This window comes from Bipolaris maydis (genome assembly GCF_028858645.1).
Source record: "Bipolaris maydis strain C4 unplaced genomic scaffold PSV08scaffold_9, whole genome shotgun sequence".
Taxonomy (NCBI): domain Eukaryota; kingdom Fungi; phylum Ascomycota; class Dothideomycetes; order Pleosporales; family Pleosporaceae; genus Bipolaris; species Bipolaris maydis.
In genome coordinates, this window is record NW_027093865.1 from 649,444 (window position 1) to 666,221 (window position 16,778).

The 16,778-nt window shown below is 49.6% G+C and overlaps 3 protein-coding genes across 3 annotated transcripts; 1 reads left to right on the top strand and 2 right to left on the bottom strand.

Moving 5' to 3' along the window:
- Positions 1 to 3,836: 3,836 nt before the first annotated feature.
- Positions 3,837 to 6,194, bottom strand: PSV08DRAFT_410499 (uncharacterized protein; the record flags this gene model as incomplete). The annotated part of the gene is made up of 4 exons (XM_014228277.1): positions 3,837 to 4,642; positions 4,693 to 5,841; positions 5,893 to 6,122; positions 6,175 to 6,194. 4 exons carry the CDS (start codon positions 6,192 to 6,194, stop codon positions 3,837 to 3,839), a joined length of 2,205 nt encoding a protein of 734 aa, XP_014083752.1.
- Positions 6,195 to 6,885: 691 nt separating this feature from the next.
- On the bottom strand, positions 6,886 to 8,909 carry PSV08DRAFT_225400 (uncharacterized protein; the record flags this gene model as incomplete). The annotated part of the gene is made up of 4 exons (XM_014228278.2): positions 6,886 to 7,321; positions 7,377 to 7,449; positions 7,502 to 8,110; positions 8,158 to 8,909. 4 exons carry the CDS (start codon positions 8,907 to 8,909, stop codon positions 7,046 to 7,048), a joined length of 1,710 nt encoding a protein of 569 aa, XP_014083753.1. The 3' UTR covers positions 6,886 to 7,045.
- A 3,996-nt stretch (positions 8,910 to 12,905) lies between these two features.
- Positions 12,906 to 15,524, top strand: PSV08DRAFT_372007 (uncharacterized protein; the record flags this gene model as incomplete). Its single annotated transcript, XM_066093214.1, has 5 exons — positions 12,906 to 13,132; positions 13,198 to 13,552; positions 13,584 to 13,680; positions 13,789 to 14,686; positions 14,876 to 15,524. The coding sequence occupies 5 exons, from the start codon at positions 12,906 to 12,908 to the stop codon at positions 15,522 to 15,524; spliced, it is 2,226 nt and encodes a 741-aa protein (XP_065948898.1).
- Positions 15,525 to 16,778: the final 1,254 nt, after the last annotated feature.

Genomic DNA, 16,778 nt, shown 5'->3' on the forward strand with positions numbered 1-16,778 from the left:
CAGTAGTGCACGCTAGACGCCGTTAAGCCGCACTAGGCCGGGGTGGGCAGTCTTCGAGAAGCGCTGACAGCCAACCATCGCTCGCCTAATCCGCACTGCAAGGTTACGCCATCGTGCATAATCAGTCCTGCAGGCCTTGCTGTTGCCTGTGCCTGCACATGCACCTGCACTTGCTTGCGCTCCCTCGCTCCCTCGCTCGCTTGCATATGCACATGTGAGTAGTTGCTCCCTCGACATGCCAGCCCGCCCAGCTCACAGCTCATCATACCTGGCCATGCCATGCACATGCACATGCGTCGCACCCAGAAGACGCTCCAGCAGCCACCAACCGGTCAGAAGCAGTACATATGTACATATGTATCCATCGGCTTCTAGTCCCCCAGCACACCACACGCTTGCTGTGTGTAACCAGACACTCGCGCACACACCATCATCCTCGTCGACAACAACGCATGCGCATACTACCTACTATACACATGTACACACACACGCACACGCACCCATGCCATGCCTGTGCCTCCGCCTTCACCGCGCTCCCTCCAGGGCCCTCCTGGGCTCACATACGTAACCTCGCGCTCGTTCCGTGGTATGATCCTTTCGTCATTGCCGAGTTTCCCAGTCGAGACTATTACTTGCATTGCTCACTCCCAAGCTGTGATTGCGTATCACCGGGAGAGCCAACCATCATGGCACCAACAAAGGACGTGTTTTCCCCCACCCGTATCCCCACCACCCCGAGCCATGTCCCCCTTCCGGGATCCCCCTTGACAAAATTCTACGACTCGTTACGAGGCACCACACCTCGTTTGTTCCCGCCTCTTAGACCAAACCTTAAACCACGTTGTCGTATTCGCTGATTCTGTAGAGTAATAGACAGCCAACAGCCAACAGCCACCACGTACACGTGTAATCGCCATGCCAATCTCCTTGCTCTCTCCTGTCCTTGAATACGGTATCTTCGTACGAAAAATCAAATCATCTTCCCCCCCCCCCCCCAACACACTCCAACACTAGACGCGCTTCACGCTCACCCGCACACACCCACGTGCGCACGACTCACCCTGTCTCCATCGCCCGCCCATGACGAAATTATCGTTCCCATTCGCGCCGAAGCAACGCCTCTCCTTCCACCAACCACACCCTTATGCGCGCCCATACACTGCCACACCACGCCCCCTTCTCTCCCTGTCTCTTACACCTTGCACCGTCATACCCACCGCCATCCAAGCGCATGAACAAGCTCAAGGGTCTCTCGAACCAACCTCCCCTCCTTCCCTAAAAAAAAACCCATGCATGCTCTTACCCCCATGCCCTAGCCGCAAGAGAAAAGACAAGCCATATGATCGGTGTCATCTTTCCCCTTCTCCTGCGTCATGCATGTATTACCTGTACAGCAGTAGTTTAAATGTTAAAAAAATAAATCCATCTCCCCAGCTAACCGCTCTATCCTCTGCCCGCCGACCTACTATACTAGTTGCTTTCCTGCAGCAATATATGCAGGGCAAATATGCAGAGTAGAGAGAAAAAAAATAAGTCCGCAAAAAAGTAAAAAAAAACAATATCTGACAGCCAAAAAGCAAATTTTTTAGGAAAGCGGTTTTTAGTTGCGTGTGTAGCACCAAGCTCCCATGTAAAGTTGGGGGGTTGGGGGGCCGTGTGAAGGGGCCCTTACCTTGCGTGTGTGCGCGCTCGCGCTCGTCTCGGCCGCGAACCGGATCCGCACTGGCGGCGAATTTAAAAAAAAAAACGAGGGCAACCACCAGGCCCTAAAGGCGGGGGGGGGGGGGCGGTCCGGGTGTTTCTGTAAGACAAGACGAGACGATAAGAGATGAGCTCTTTTTTTTTGGCTGCAAAAGCGAGAAGAAAGAGAGAGAAAAGGCGATGTGTTCACTTGATCCTGACCAAAACGTCGATGCGCAAGTACGGCGGCGACGGCGGCGACGGCGGGCTATGCAAGCTGCGGCCTACGTCGTGCGTGCGGTAGCATTGCGTTGCGTTGCGTGTTAAGTGTGGTATGGCTTGTTGTAAGTACAAGTTTATGGTAGACGTATGTAGTAGAGAAAGAAAACTATGTCGGCCATGCGTGTGTATGTGTGTGTGTGTGTGTGTGTGCTGCAGCAGTCCTGCAGTCACTCTTGCAGTCTTCTGCATTTCTTGTTCGGCGCGTTTGTCGTATACTCACATACGTCTGTAGTCGCCGATGTTTTTCGGGATTTGGACCCTTACTATGTGTTGTGGTTTTTCTCTTGTCATCGGAGTCCGTGTGCCTCTTTTCTAGACTTTCTGTCTTAGTCACTTGTAGTAAGCCGTTTTGTTCAGCTTGGTGCGGTGGGCGTGCACACTGACCACACTACCTTGTGTCTCACATACAACTGTAGCTCGCCGATGACAGCATCTTTTACCCGCGCTAAGCCTATTTGTCGCCAGAACTCTCTTGTATTACTTGCCTCTTTTCGGATTTTCCGTCGTTGGGACAGAACTTTTACTATGGCAACCAAACAACCCTCTTTTTTTTTGTATATTCGGTTATCCAAATTCTAACTTGTCAACGTGCCCTTTATCCCAATCTCAAAAGCGAGAATAAGAAAATAAAATGGGGGTCCTTTCTCGGGTATCTAGCATGTATCCGGTTTTCTTGCTTTTCGTGCTCCTTAACCCCCCCACCCCCCCCCCCCCCGCCCCCCTGGACCCCGAACGGAATCAAGACAAAAAATAAAGTTCCGTTCGCGTCATTCCGTCCCTTTCTTTTTCCGTCTTCCGGCTTTGTCTTGTCTATAGTAGTACGTATGCTTTTTCTTTTGCCCGACAGTGCAAAAAACCGGAAGTTCCGATAGAGTAGCAAAAGAAAAGTGGGGCAATGCGGCTTGCTTTGAGTTCACCAAGTTCCGCGCCGGATTTTTCTCAACGCGGCACGGCTGCAAACAGCCTTGGTTAGAGTTTCCTGCATCTCGTCAAACGCGATGCGAGTGAAAAAACATCATCAAAATTTTAAATTAACCATCGGTTTCGTGTGGTGGTTATCGCGGTCATGGCGAGCTGCCCTGTGTATTCATCTCGTTTCTGGTTGGAAGGGGGGTGTGCGCGTGGGAGGGAGGGGTATGTGTGAGTGCGAGTATGTGTGTGGTGTGTGCAAGAGAAAGAGAGACAGATAGACGTGTCACGCGCATGCAGGGGTCCCAAAAGACGAATTGCTTGCCAACACTGGTGGTCGTGGGGGTTCAATGGGTATCATGTGTGCAATTCCGATTCTAAAATTCTACCGCCTTTGGGCTGATATGTGCCAAAACACCCCGTGCAAAGTGGGACCAGATGCAACATCTGTCTATATTCCCTAGCCGTTATATCTCTCCTTCATCTTTGTACCTTTCTCTTACGCTCTTCACGCCATTGGAGATAGCCCGGGTAGCCGCCCACAGCGCCCGGATCCCTTATGGATCCGCGGCGTAGCATTGCGGCACCCACCACCGCTTGATTGTCGGCCATTCATTTCAAGGCGTCCTTGCTTCTGCTGCTCTCTGGCCAATGAATTCTATGGTACATCATTCAGTACGCAATCACAACTTGCTGCCTTTGCTCTGTATTGTTCCGATAGCTCCCGCTGCTTTGACGATGTGGGCGCGTCTGGGCGCGCTAACGGCTTCTCAACCGCATCCTTAGCCGGGACCTCATCCGAGATGACTCAAAACCAGCCCAAGCTCTTGGTATGGCTTTCTGTTCGGGTCAAGCCTGACACAGGCACAACGGCCTTGGTATCAAAGATCACCTCCCTGTTGGGAGGGAGGGGTGTGCGGTCCGAGGGGAATGGGGGCTGAGCACCCCCGTGGTGGACATGGGCTTCATGGTACCAAACCCTCCGGTTCTTCTCCTTGCCATTGCTCGAATAATTGCCGCACACGATACTCCGTAGCCCAGCCGATGTCAGACTCGATGTCCCTCAGAAGATCCAAGACAACTTGGCGTTCTCGTGGGTCGCTCAAGCACTGGCCAGCTGTGAACAAGGGTTGTACGGAATGAATCCGAACGGCCTCATCTGACCGAGCCAGCGAGATTCCAACGATCTCACGACTGTGCTTCTGACATGTCGCAAGCACAGATTGATACGAGTTCATGCGCGCAACCAACGTGCTACGGCCTTGGGTCGACTCGTGCGGCTTATTCATGAAGAGAAGGATCTGCGACATGTGGTATGTCTGCATAGTCGCAGCGCACATGGGGATCGAGTACCACACTTCGCTGAACATGGCAGCATTCTCCTTTGCCGGGGACTGGCCGGGCGTGTGCGAAGGTGTAACCCTGGCCGATGGCTGGAATGTGGGAGGGAGACCGTCGTACCAGACCTGGAGCTGCTTTCGTAGACTGAACCAGTATTCGAGCAGTGTGCGCTGCGAAACACCGCCCCAGCTAACTCCAGATGGGCTGGCAATCTCATCACCAGCAGCCATAAAGTTGACTAGTTTAGCCATGAGCCAAACAAGAGCGTTGCATACAAGATCTTCTCTCATGGTAGCATCGCCTTCTTCAAGGTAGCTGCTTGCTGCCATGTTGCTCGGCATGATGAAGCCTTGCTCATCAACCATGAGACCCGCGTCCCTCCAGATAGCCAAGTCTTCAGTGTCAAGCCTTGTGTGTGTTTTGTTGATGACTTTTGGTCATGTTAGCAAGATCCTTCAGGTGTTTCATGTGTAGACTTACAAGCTGCAACCATGTCCTGCCTAGCAATGTTCCAAAATGTCGCCCTACGAGCCTTGGAAATCATGTTGTAATTTGACAACGGGGATGTCGATGTGGGTGTTGGTAGTTGCAGTGGCATACCGTGCTCCTGGGAAAGGACCAGAAGAGACTTGGCACCGTTAAGATGCTTGGCCCATTCTGAAACGGATGTGTCGAGGAACTCGTAGGCGCATAGAATGGCGGAAGCTGCAAGAAGATCGTCCGTGTTGGATGCAAATGATGTGTTGCTCGAAGTCCGTCGTCGTTTGGGGACTGGTCCGTCAAACGCCGAGGAAGGGTATCTTTGCTCGCACTCTGATTCGTCAGGAGAAGAGACAACATCCATCTTCAGAGCGTGCAGTAGCAATGACACGGCAGTATCATAATACACGGCAGCCTTGTGCTTCCAGTCTACTAGTTGCGCATCTGGATACTGAGCCATCCGAGCTTGGTATGTGGCGTTGCCTCCCGTGACGGAGGTGCGTCCCTGAACACGTGCAAGTGCTTTGGCAGCACACGCAACGGCCGCAAACTTGAGTAGTGAATTCTCACGCGCTTTGACAGGAACATACGAGGCAAAGTATGTTCCGATGTCGTAGAGATCCATCCAGTATCCAGGGCCCTCTGAGAAGTGCCGTAGGAGGAAGGCAATCTCTTGGTCGTCTTGAGGTGACATGCCGCCATCCGAACGCGGTACTGACCGTCTGGAGCTGGATATGGAAACAGACCGATGCATTCGATCGGAAGAGTCGTATGGTGAGTTGAGGCGAGGATCAATGGGTGGCGACGCAGTAGCAGAAACGGTGTAGTCCATAACCGGGTGTATGCGTCGGTTACATAATGACATGGGCGGTGACATTGGCGTTCCTACTGTGGAGGTGGGAGGCGACTGCATCAGAGGCGGTAGGGCCTCAAGTTCGGGAGTGTAGCAGAATGGTACACTGGTAGGCGCTAGTTCGGGTCCCAAGCTGGATGGTGTGCTGGTAACTGATTGGAAAGTGCTGTGTGTACGCCATGAGCCTAATGAGCGGGCCTCAAACGGGCCTGGTGATTCCATGGAAGCTGTCGACATGTTGTCAAAGTCAGGTGTGCCAGGATCAAGATATGGATTGGTGGTGTTGATGAATGTGACTGGCGTCGAGTTAGCGAGCAAGCTGAAGAGTATGGTATCGGTATACTAACCATGCTTGGGAATATCTATCCAGATGGCATCGTCGTCAAATGTGTTCTTATATGCATAGAAGCCCTTGAGGGAGTTCTCATCGCCCGAGTCATCCCCATTCATGGAGGCATTGTGTTGGTGGCGGAAGACAATGCCTGAGCTTGGTATGCATTCTCTAGAAGCCTTTGTGCATTGCCCACACACAGGCTTCTTCTCATCGCACTTCAGCTTCCGCTGACGGCAAGTTAGGCTGTAGCAAGGTCAGGATGCGACAGCATAGTTAGTAGTCCAACGCCACTTACCATCCGGTTCGTGAACGCATCTCAAAGGGATTTAAGTGTGTGGGTCCAAGTCTGGAGAGGTCTAAAGTACACAGCCTCTTGGCGAGGAATGTGGGTATGAGGGAGCATCCACATGGATCGAAGAGAGCTGCCCTATATCTATACCAGCATGATGGAGGGAGATAGAGCGTTTGAAACTCGATGGTTAGATGCGGGGTCTAGCATGGGTGTTCACGCCAGTTGCGGATCCACCGTCACCATGAACAAGGTCGGGAAAATCTACCAAGGGGTTGCCTCTGGCCTAGTGCATCATCTGAATCGCTTTCGCATAGCTCAATCCGGCTGGTATAGGAGAGCCCAGGCTTCAGCGTACAGGGACTGTGATGGGCCTGCACGCACACGCCAGGTCGCGTCAAGCGCCGCAGTCAGCCGAGTCATGGCCGAAGTGCAGTGCGCACATCACTGTTAGACGCTTGAGACGTGCACTGGTGGAGGCCTAGCCGGAACGGTGGGCGCTAACTTGCCACTTTAGTTAAACTTTTCGTACACTGCACATTCGGCTAAGGATGCTGGTCGGCCCGTCTTCTGGGACTACCAGCGCATTAGATGCATCCTACCCTGTTCGGAACTTCTCTTCCTGCTATCCTGCCAAGCATACAAACGGCCTATTGGAGCGGGCGGACTTACTTCCATGTCCTCACCAAAGCCCTCGAGATCCGTTGTGAGCGTTAAGAGCGGCAACCCGACCGTCTTCTTTTATCATTGGAATGCTGCATTTGTGATGAACGTGCAAGCGTCAAAAGATAGTGGCCCCCCCTTCACCGCCCTCCCCCCTCCCCCCTCCCCCGTCGCCCGTCCACCCGTGCCCGCGTATGGTGGCTAGGATCTTGGGCTATTGCGACACCTTCTGCTTCTTCTTCGGTCGTTCTGGCACCGCTTCCGCGGCGTCACCCTCGCTCTCCGCATCATCCATCTCTGCATCACTGTCGGAGCCGCTGCTCTGATGGTCCGAGTCAAACTCCTCGCCAACCTCTGATTCCGAGTCTGCTTGGAAATCTTCATCAACACTTTCGTCATCCTCGTCGGCACTACCGCGGTTTGCTGGTGCTCCATCGTCACTCGATGCAAGATCTTCGTCTTGAAGTGCTGCTGCAAGAATAGCTCCCGACTTCGCATTGCCTCATTAGCACAGACCACGAGACCTGGGGAGTTTTTCTACTTACGTCATCTGCCATTTCGTTCTTCGTCTTGATGCCTTTGGCACGGAAGAAATTCTCCAACGGTTGTTGCTCCTCACTATTGCGTGTTAGTCCCACTGAATCACGGCATGTACAAAATGATTACATACCGATTTATGTTGGAGAACTGATGTTCCGCCATGCCATTCTTCATCGTGAAGGTGATATCGAACGTACGGCTTGCGGCCATAGCCCCTCCAACACGCGACATCGTCACTGATTGGATGTTGTCCATGCTGATATAGGTGGCCGGCTTGGGAATGAACATGAATGCTTTATCGAGGCAGAAAAGGTGACCCTCGTTAGCCTTGATGGAGCACTTAACACCAGACTGCTCATGGTGACTGATAAAGTCCCGAGATGGCCTGGTGATGCGTTTTCCGCTGAGACCACGGAAGATATCAGCTACAACCGTAGCAATAGGCGCTTCATAGTGTGACTGAAGTTTGTCCTTGTACTTGTCCTCGAGTAAGTCTCCCTTCATGTTCAGGTCTAGGTTGACTTCCTCGTCGCGCTTGAATTGCATCACAAGGAACGGGTATCGGGTCTGACCCTGTCTCAAGGGCGGGTCCAGACCAATGGTGATCAAAGTGTGCATGTCGTCAGGCTTTGGCAAAACCATAAACTTCTTGACCGAGTCAAACTGGATCTTGTAGTCGTATGTTTTACCACGCAACCGGAACGAGCTCTCGTACATGTCAATATCGAAACGACCCCTGCTTCAGTGTTAGCGCCCAGGATATAACTGCAGATACAAACACCATACCTAGGAGTAAGATGTAGGATATCCAAGAATGTGGCAAACGTGTCACCCGCAACTTCACCAATCTCAGCCTTCTCCATCAATGTCTCATAGAATAGATTAGCCGCATTCGTCTCTTCACCATCCTCTGCACCAGAAGCGTCCTCTCCATCTTCGGTCTTCTCCTTCTTGGATGCCAAACCGGGTATGTAGAAGCGCATTTCAACAAGCTGGTCCCGGGCGCCAGCAGATTTCTTGCCTCTAAACCTGGCACCTCCAAGTTGGCCATTCGCGCCCGAATCACTGTCCGCTGGAAGCGAGAAATCGACTGCGACTTCGTTCTTGCCTGCCAGGTTGGTGTTGGAGACTTCGGTGTACGGTACCTCGAACGCGGGACGGTTGGCGACGTTGAAGGTGAGCTCAGCCTTACCAAAGTCGGCCTTTCCCCAGTTCCAACCACGCAGAGCGTGCTCTCGGTTGTCCAAACTTATGCCATACCAAGTTTTGAAGACTTTTGCGACACGGTCGAAATCCTCCTGCTTGAATCCATCAAGCTGTATTATGCCATCGTTACGTGAGAGGATCTTGACTTCGTACCCGCGCGCCGCTCGGCTCCACTGCGCTTGGATAATCTGTGACTGGTCGCAAGTGTAGGTTTCGCCGTTCGCTGGCTTCCAGCCAAATCCTGAGTCGGAGAATCGAGTCGCACCAGGCTTTCGTGAGAGGTTGAGATAAATGTCATTGAATGCCTCCCTATGCGGCGTTAGCTTTCTCATCGTGTATATCGCGCATAAAGTGTCCTTACATATTAGCGATCGCACTGAGAATTCCAATAGTTGCAAAGGTAAAAGGTGGTGGGAATTGGTCGCTGGGAAGGCAGCAGCGGCGTTGTTGTTGCTAGAAAGTTGTTGCACTCACTGGGAAACGCGTTCCGCGATTATGTAATCACTCTAGTCGTTCCCCTCACGTGACAGCGCGCCTTCTCCTCTCGCGCTCCCTCACCATCCTTTTACTTACCTAAAACGTCATGATTATCTTGAATTTTACTTTATCTCTTATTTCAATTCAAATTGCGGTCATAGGTCATCCGGGAAGCTTCCATGGGGAAGTTTTCAACGATTCCTTAATAGTGATGATGCCAACCTATGCCATGAAAACGCGTGTGCTTACATAGTGCTTGAAGATTGCGTTCTGGTATTGAGATAGGGATGTGAGAACGAGTCTTTAAGGATTACGGTCTTGCGGTTCAAGTGTATTTATGCATAAATCGCTGGAGGCTACAATGTACTGGCTCTCATCTTCAAGCAACTACATTCTCAACTCTCCAGATTCGCATGTTGATCTGTTCATCATGATACGATCAGACTGGTTGTTACAAAATTTCAAAATTGATTCTTCTCATTTTACTTTTGCTGGTATCAATCCAGTTGATTAAGGTAAATGTGCTGATTCTCATCATTTGTACACTTGAAGATTCAGCAGTCAGCAGTACTTTTTATCGTCTGAGAGCTTAATACGAATATTCCATATTTGAGCTTTTTCAACATCCACAACTGGTTTCTGGATGCACAAGCCACAAAAAAGTGCCTTGGCAGGAATGAAATATCCACCGTCTGACTAGGGGTTGCGTGTGTCATTCGCTTATCCTAACCGCAAAAGCCTACGATGTCTGCCAACCTTGGTTTCTGCCACACCATGATCTGATAAATGAGCCAATGCGGCCCAGACCATTCTATCCCTGCCGCTATGCAATTGAGTTATATATAGATTTCGGGGCACTGTGGTTACATTGGCATCTTTGAAGCAGAAAAGGGTAAACAAATCCTTTACTATATGACCACACAGGACGTGCCTTGGAAAACATGGCTACACCCTGATCAGATTAAGTAATACTATCTGTGGGCTAGTAAGCTATGTGTCGTGTTTGAGTAGTTTCAAGTCGTTTGGTGTATTAATGGTGGGTCGTTTATTCAAAACAGGTATACCGGTAGACTTCACAACGGCCTCGGTCACATTTCGGACCGTTTTATCCGATGACATGACGTCGCGTGGGTTGATCTTTTAGCGTTTCCAGTAGAATGGTCGCCGCAAGCAATCGCTCATGGGCGCTGTTTGCATTTCTTGATGGTATCGTTCACCCCAGCTTACCGGCAACTTGGATGTCTGAAGTAGAGCCGGAGTTCCGTCATGACGCAACGTTTTCTCCGGGTACTACGTATTCGCTTCTGCTAGACTGCAACCATGGTCCCATATGGGCCCATTATTGTCACAGCCTGGAACGCCTACCCCTAGCTACCAACTACGCCTACTGTCTACCCACTCTAAGTGCCTTGGACTAGAACATGTATCGTTACTGGGGTCTTCGTGGTATTAGATAATAGACAAGGGTATCCTTTGGCTGAGCCATGTGTACATGTGCAGCCTTATACAATTCGCTATCTCTGCTTAGTCATCTACACGTCTCTGCAATGTTTTCCTCGAATCTTTTCCTCGAAGCTTTGTAACGAAGTAGAATAACATAGGGCTGCTTATCTAAAAGAAATCAGCAGCAAGGCCTGTGTTTCTCTCCCCCACAGTATTCCCCATTCTAATTGAGTGTCTGAAGAACGTCAACGCAAGTAGCATATTGAGACACATACAGTACTCAGTTATTACTTCAAGGCTGAGGAACTCTGCACCTATGCTGACAGATTTCCGATAAGACTCCAGATATTGCGTACACGTTTGGTTCAAAGCGAGGTCAAACACAGATACCAGGCTTTGCAAGCGGCTATAAGCGATTCATGATATCGATTGACTTAACGTGGCTGACTGGATGTTGAAACAAGACCTCTCGAGAGCCACTATTAACTAGTGCAGATCTTTGTTTTGTGCCATCGTATTTCCGTCGAGTCAAGATTTCTCGTATAGTCGTTTTACTTGCCTTTTAGGCAAAGCTTGATCAGCGGATTTTCGACTAATAGGACGAGGTAACATGAAATTTATATCAGGACATCTTACAAATACACCTAGCATCCTATGATCTACATAACTTGCCACGCTAGTACGTTGTTTAGACAGCATCTTAATCGTGTATATTAGATCTTTCTGTATGAAAGTTGAAGTATCGCGAATCAGCTCCTTGATGAAGCCCTTGCCTAACTTCGTCGAACTATTTGTAGGCCCTAGATTTCTAATGGCTTATGACGTTTCATTCCTCGACTCGACGTGTATAGAATTTTGCGATCTTCCCTTACAAATTAGTATGCATCACTCTGTTGTGATCAAGGGAGCAATGCCAGTGCAGCTTTGCTTACTCAAGCATAAATGATTGGTGGTTAGCGAGAATAAGACAGGAACATTTTACGTAATGACAGGTGTCAAAATGTGTGATAGTTTGCCTGAATACTCGGAGACATACTACCAGGTTCAACATATCTACATTAGTTCCGGATTGCAGCGTTAAACGGATTACTTCTGCTTCGCTTCCAAAGAGGTTAAGCCATGACACTATATTCTCGTCAACAGCAGCATCATTAACGACACCTTTCCCTGTCGGGTTAGAATACCAAAATAGCTAAGAACTACAGGGTGTGCATTGAGCCCCAGCAACTTAGTAGGGCAGATAGTGGAAAAAACGAGAAGTTATGTTTTTCCACATTGATATTATGTTTGTTAGTAATCTTTTGGTTCAGCTCTACTACATAGTTGGCCTTAGATGTTGGATGGCGTTGCCGGCAGTGATCTGGTTGGTGTCGGATGCTTCCGACAGGCGCTCGGGAGAGGGGTTATGCCGCACTCATACTTACGCCCGTAACTGTACAAGGCATTCATGCATATGCAATCGATCTAGATGAGGTATGGGGCGCATAACTGAGGCTGAGGCTGAATGAAACAATTCGTCTCGGGGCTTTTAACCGATCGTGGTGGTGTATGCACGTATCGGATTAGTCTACTTTGTAATGACGTCGGATCGAGCACCAACACCGATCCATACCTTTCTCCTTTTGGCTATAATATCCCATACATAATTTTGTAGGTTTACACAAAATTATGCAATGGATTAGTCAAGTTTTGTGTGTGTGTGTGTTGACTCTTGGCAATGACTCTTGTATCCAGAATGCTAACATAGCTTTCAGTATATTAACTTAGTGTCCTGCATTTCATTTGTGTGATCAGCAATATCAACAACGTGCACTAATCAAACGGTAGCTCCTTAACCAACATTCATGGTTTTGAATGTTTTTATTAAAATTTCCTTGGCCGAAAGGGGGCTGGAAAGTAGAGATGCAGTCGCTGCAAGTAGCGGAAATTCGGGCTCCCAAATCGGACCTTACATATGGCGAAAGGACGATGAGATGAGGCTACGCTGCAAGACGTCTTTTTTTTAGGGTTGTTTGGTGTTTGGTTTTACTAGCGAATTCGATCTTGATCTTCAAATTTCAGCACAACCGTCGAGCATTTGCTCTTCTTTCTATGCTGTCGGTTAGCTGTACGTGCCCTCATCTTTCCACACTCTTTGGTGCCTGCCTTGTCGATATGTTTTTGATATCCAAACACCCGTCTCAAAATTTTCTGCAAATACCCGCCACGCCTTCTGACTTGGAAAAGTCTTAGTCTTGTGGCTGCGAGCTTTCTGCGCCACTTGATGGTTCTTTCTTCAGCCGCAGCAGCTACGTAGGCAATTATGCATCGACACGCCCCGCATCCAGCTGCCTATCAGGTCCAGAAATATACGCTGCGCAGTCCAGCTAGCTTCAGTGTCACAACATCAGCATATGTGTTATCCTTGAATGAAAATGGCCTGCCTATCTAACGTCAAAACCGACAATCAACTAGAACCAGTCGATGACGAACTTGGCGAGACTACTAAGCCTGTGCTCATGCGCCATGAGGTTGCTTTCGGAATGGAAAGCTGGATTTTCCGTAACGGTCTCCCCTGCAAAAAGACCAGTGACGGCAACCGCTGGCTCCGTTTCAAGAGAGATAAGCCAGGCGGGCCAGGGACATATACCAGGAAGTACGCGCATCATCGTCTTGGCTTTGTTGTGGTAATCTTGTTCGTATGCTAATCATGTATTCTAGCCAAAGAATCCACAATGCCAAGGGTAGCCTAACCATTCACTCAGACGACCAAGACGCTGTCCCAGGCACATGCAAAGTGATGATTCATCCACCCATAACCTCTGAACTAGAGTATGGTGACGAGAATGGAAGAGAGCACTTGGTTATTACGAGTCTAGCAAAACTAATTTCCGGATCCACAGATAATGCTTTCTGCTCCATTATCCTTCAGGGAATCAACGAGTTTGCAAACGACTGGAAACCCAAATGGGATGAGTTACGGTGGAATGAGAGTCAGTTCATGCAACACAAGCGTTTAGTCGACAAAATACCAGAGCAATTTCCAGAACAGCCGGTAGATGCAGAAATAATGATTGTACATCTTACATTTGGGAAAGGAAAGAAAGAGTAAGTTTGAAGTCAGGTTACAGGTGCCTCCAATCTCGCATGCAGGCGTGGGGAGAAAAGAGAACGTTTTTCAGCTTGATTTCTATTCTGACCTTGGTATGTTCGCTCTTGCTGCTGTGTAATTTGTCCCGACAAAGTTTTATCCGAATTTTACCTTCAGGCTGCTTTTTGCTTTGTAGTCAAAGTTCGACTAATCGTGCATAGAAAATCCTAGCCCCTGGAAAGCTTTCCCTCCATCACCCCACATTTCCTCTTTCGTCCTTTCAGCTCCGACCCTCGATCTATTCAGAAGTTGGATCAATGAATGCCCCCATAATCACAAGATTTGCAATACAATTCCTAACGCACGCCCTCCCAGCCGCCTACTCCAGATAAATCTCGCCCCTGCACCTGAATACGGTATCCCTACTCTTCAACTTTTTCACACTTCCCCAACCGAGAAATACACATATGTTGCAGTTAGCCACTGTTGGTCATATACCCGGCCGCTCAAAACCACGGCCGCTAATTTGACGGCTCACCTTGCCTCTGTTCCTTGGGGCTCTCTCTCACCCGTCTTCCGCGACACTGTACTGCTCTGTATCTGCCTAGGCTATGACTACATATGGATAGACTCCCTATGTATCTTGCAAGAGGATGCGCTCGACTTTGCAGCCGAGGCGCCGCACATGGGGCAAATCTATGCACAATCAGCACTCGTCATTGCCGCACATGGCCCTGAATTATTCTTCAACCGTTACGGAGCAAAACGGATAATACCACCGCCCTTACAGCCAAACATTGATCCCGGTACCCCGGTGTTTGCGAGGACGATCCCGCAACACGAAAATCTTTTCAACCCAGCTCAGGATACCGCGTCCTACTGGGGACGCGCGTGGTGTTTCCAGGAACGGCTGTTCGCGCAGCGGATCCTACATTTTGGGGGAGATCACGAAGAGTCGTACTTTGAATGTGGCGAAATGGTAGACTGTGAATGCCAGAGGGGCTTACGGGAGAAAATCGGAGGCCTTCAGAGCACATGGTCTCATTTAAAGAGCCTATTACCCAAGGCATTGAGGGCGTTTGACGACGCTGTTACTTCCCCACCTTCCAATTCATCTCAGTCCGGATCAATAGCTGAGAATGCTGCTGAATCTGAATCTGACAATGTTGGACCAGTGCCATCTATGACAGGAAGATAATACTTCGAAAAAGCCCGAAACAATCTCTGGGAAGTAAATACCGCCCTCGTTGAAAACTACACTGCCAAAGACCTCACTTACTCTACAGACATTCTACCAGCATCCTCTAGTCTTTCCAAAGCCATCAGCCCTAGATTGGGGACATATTACGCAGGCCTTTGGTCACACAACCTTCTTCTTGGACTTCAATGGGAGGCGTATGATACATGTAAGAGCTCACATCACGCCAAGGGAACCTATCTGGCGCCCTCATGGTCATGGGCAAGTCGCAGTGGTGGCGTCGTGTGGTATTATTACCCGGGAGCAATCCCAACGTCACAGACACACGAACTAGCAGAGGTGCTAGATGTGCAATGTGAACTGGCAACGGACGACCCATTTGGGCCGGTAAAAGCGGCCGAGATGAGGATCAAAGGATGGACAACTGTTATGTGGCTGGATAATGAAAAAGAGGAGATATCACGTTATGGGTCAGATGGTAGGGTCCGGCTTCATAGACTCGGGGCGGAGTGTTTTGTGGTGCTGGATGCACAAGACGACTACGAGGAGTTAAGATCTAATGAGGAGGTGAAGTGTTTAGAGATTATGAGGGACAGGGAAAGGATCCACGACGTGGTGTATGCGTCGGGACTTGTATTGAAGAGGGTAGAGTTGGAAGGGAAAGAGAATGTGTGGAAAAGAATCGGTTTTACAACGATGACGACGGAATGTTTTGGGGAGCCTGAGACTGACAAGGTAGAAGAGCTAGTGATTGTATAGAACCATGGCGTGACTAAAGTCTCTTTGAAAAATTGACCCAGTACATGCTGCCCAGATAAGAACCGAAGCCATTGATGCGATCTGCAAAGTCAAGGTGCTCATCTACAACTACCGAAGCCCATTTCATTCACGAAAAATGTTCCCGTGTGAGGTAAATGGCGCGAAGATAATTTCCGAAATACGGCGTACTTATCAGAAAAAGTAAAACTCAAACCACGGAAAACAGAATCTTTAGGCGAGCAAACTGTGAACCACTGTTTACCCCCAAAAACAAATCCTGTTTCAGAACAACTTTTGCTTGTTGGGAGGGGAAGGGCACAGGGACTCAAATATTGGTTCGCGCATATGTCTTCCCATGTTTCCCAAAAATAATTTTTGTCGTAAAAATCTTTCACAGATGAATATCTAATCTTCTAATCTTCTTGCAAACCTTTTATTCAAACTCTTTACACTCATTCCTTCCATGCGCTCTCTCCCATCAACGCCATAACCTTTTTCCAACATTAACCAAACAATCCGAAAATCCAACCCAAACACTTCGACAAATGGCAATGACCTACTTCAAACGCTGGTCCGCCCTCCCTCCCTCCCCAACCCCCTCTCTCAACGACTCCCTCTCCTCCTCCTCATCCAGCACCATCAGCACCCCACCCCGCAGCCCTACGCCCTCCTCTACCACGCGTCTCTTCTCTGCTCTAAAATCCAGCACCACCTTCCCCCTTTCCATCCGCAAAGTATCCTCGCCATGGCACTCCACCACTACCGTGCAGCCACACATACCCTATCTGGACAGCGCCAGCCACGCAGGTTCAACCACATCCCTATGCACCAACGCGGATCCCACAGCCACCGCAGGGTGTGCGAAACAAAAAAGCAACGAGAAGAGGGTGCTGGCTTGGCGCAGGGAGACGAGGACACTACAGATGGAGTACGAGAGTTTGCCGTTGAGGAGGAGGAGGGAGGCGCTGGAGAGAGTTAATGAGGGGAGGGCCAGGTTGGGGTTGCCGAGGAGGAGCTTGGGAGGGCTGGGAGAATGAGAGTTGGGGTTGGGAGGAAGAGGAATCGTTGGATGAATAGGAGGATGGGCGCGGGTGGGAAGGGGAAAAAGCAAGGATATGAATAGGAAAAAGCAAGGATGTTGCGGAGGAGTGGGAGATACGGCGTGGTGGAGCTGATTGAGCTGTTTTTTTAGCGTGCATGGTAGGTTGAGGTTGACATTTGTTGCATTTGTGCTATGTTGCGAGATGGTTGGTT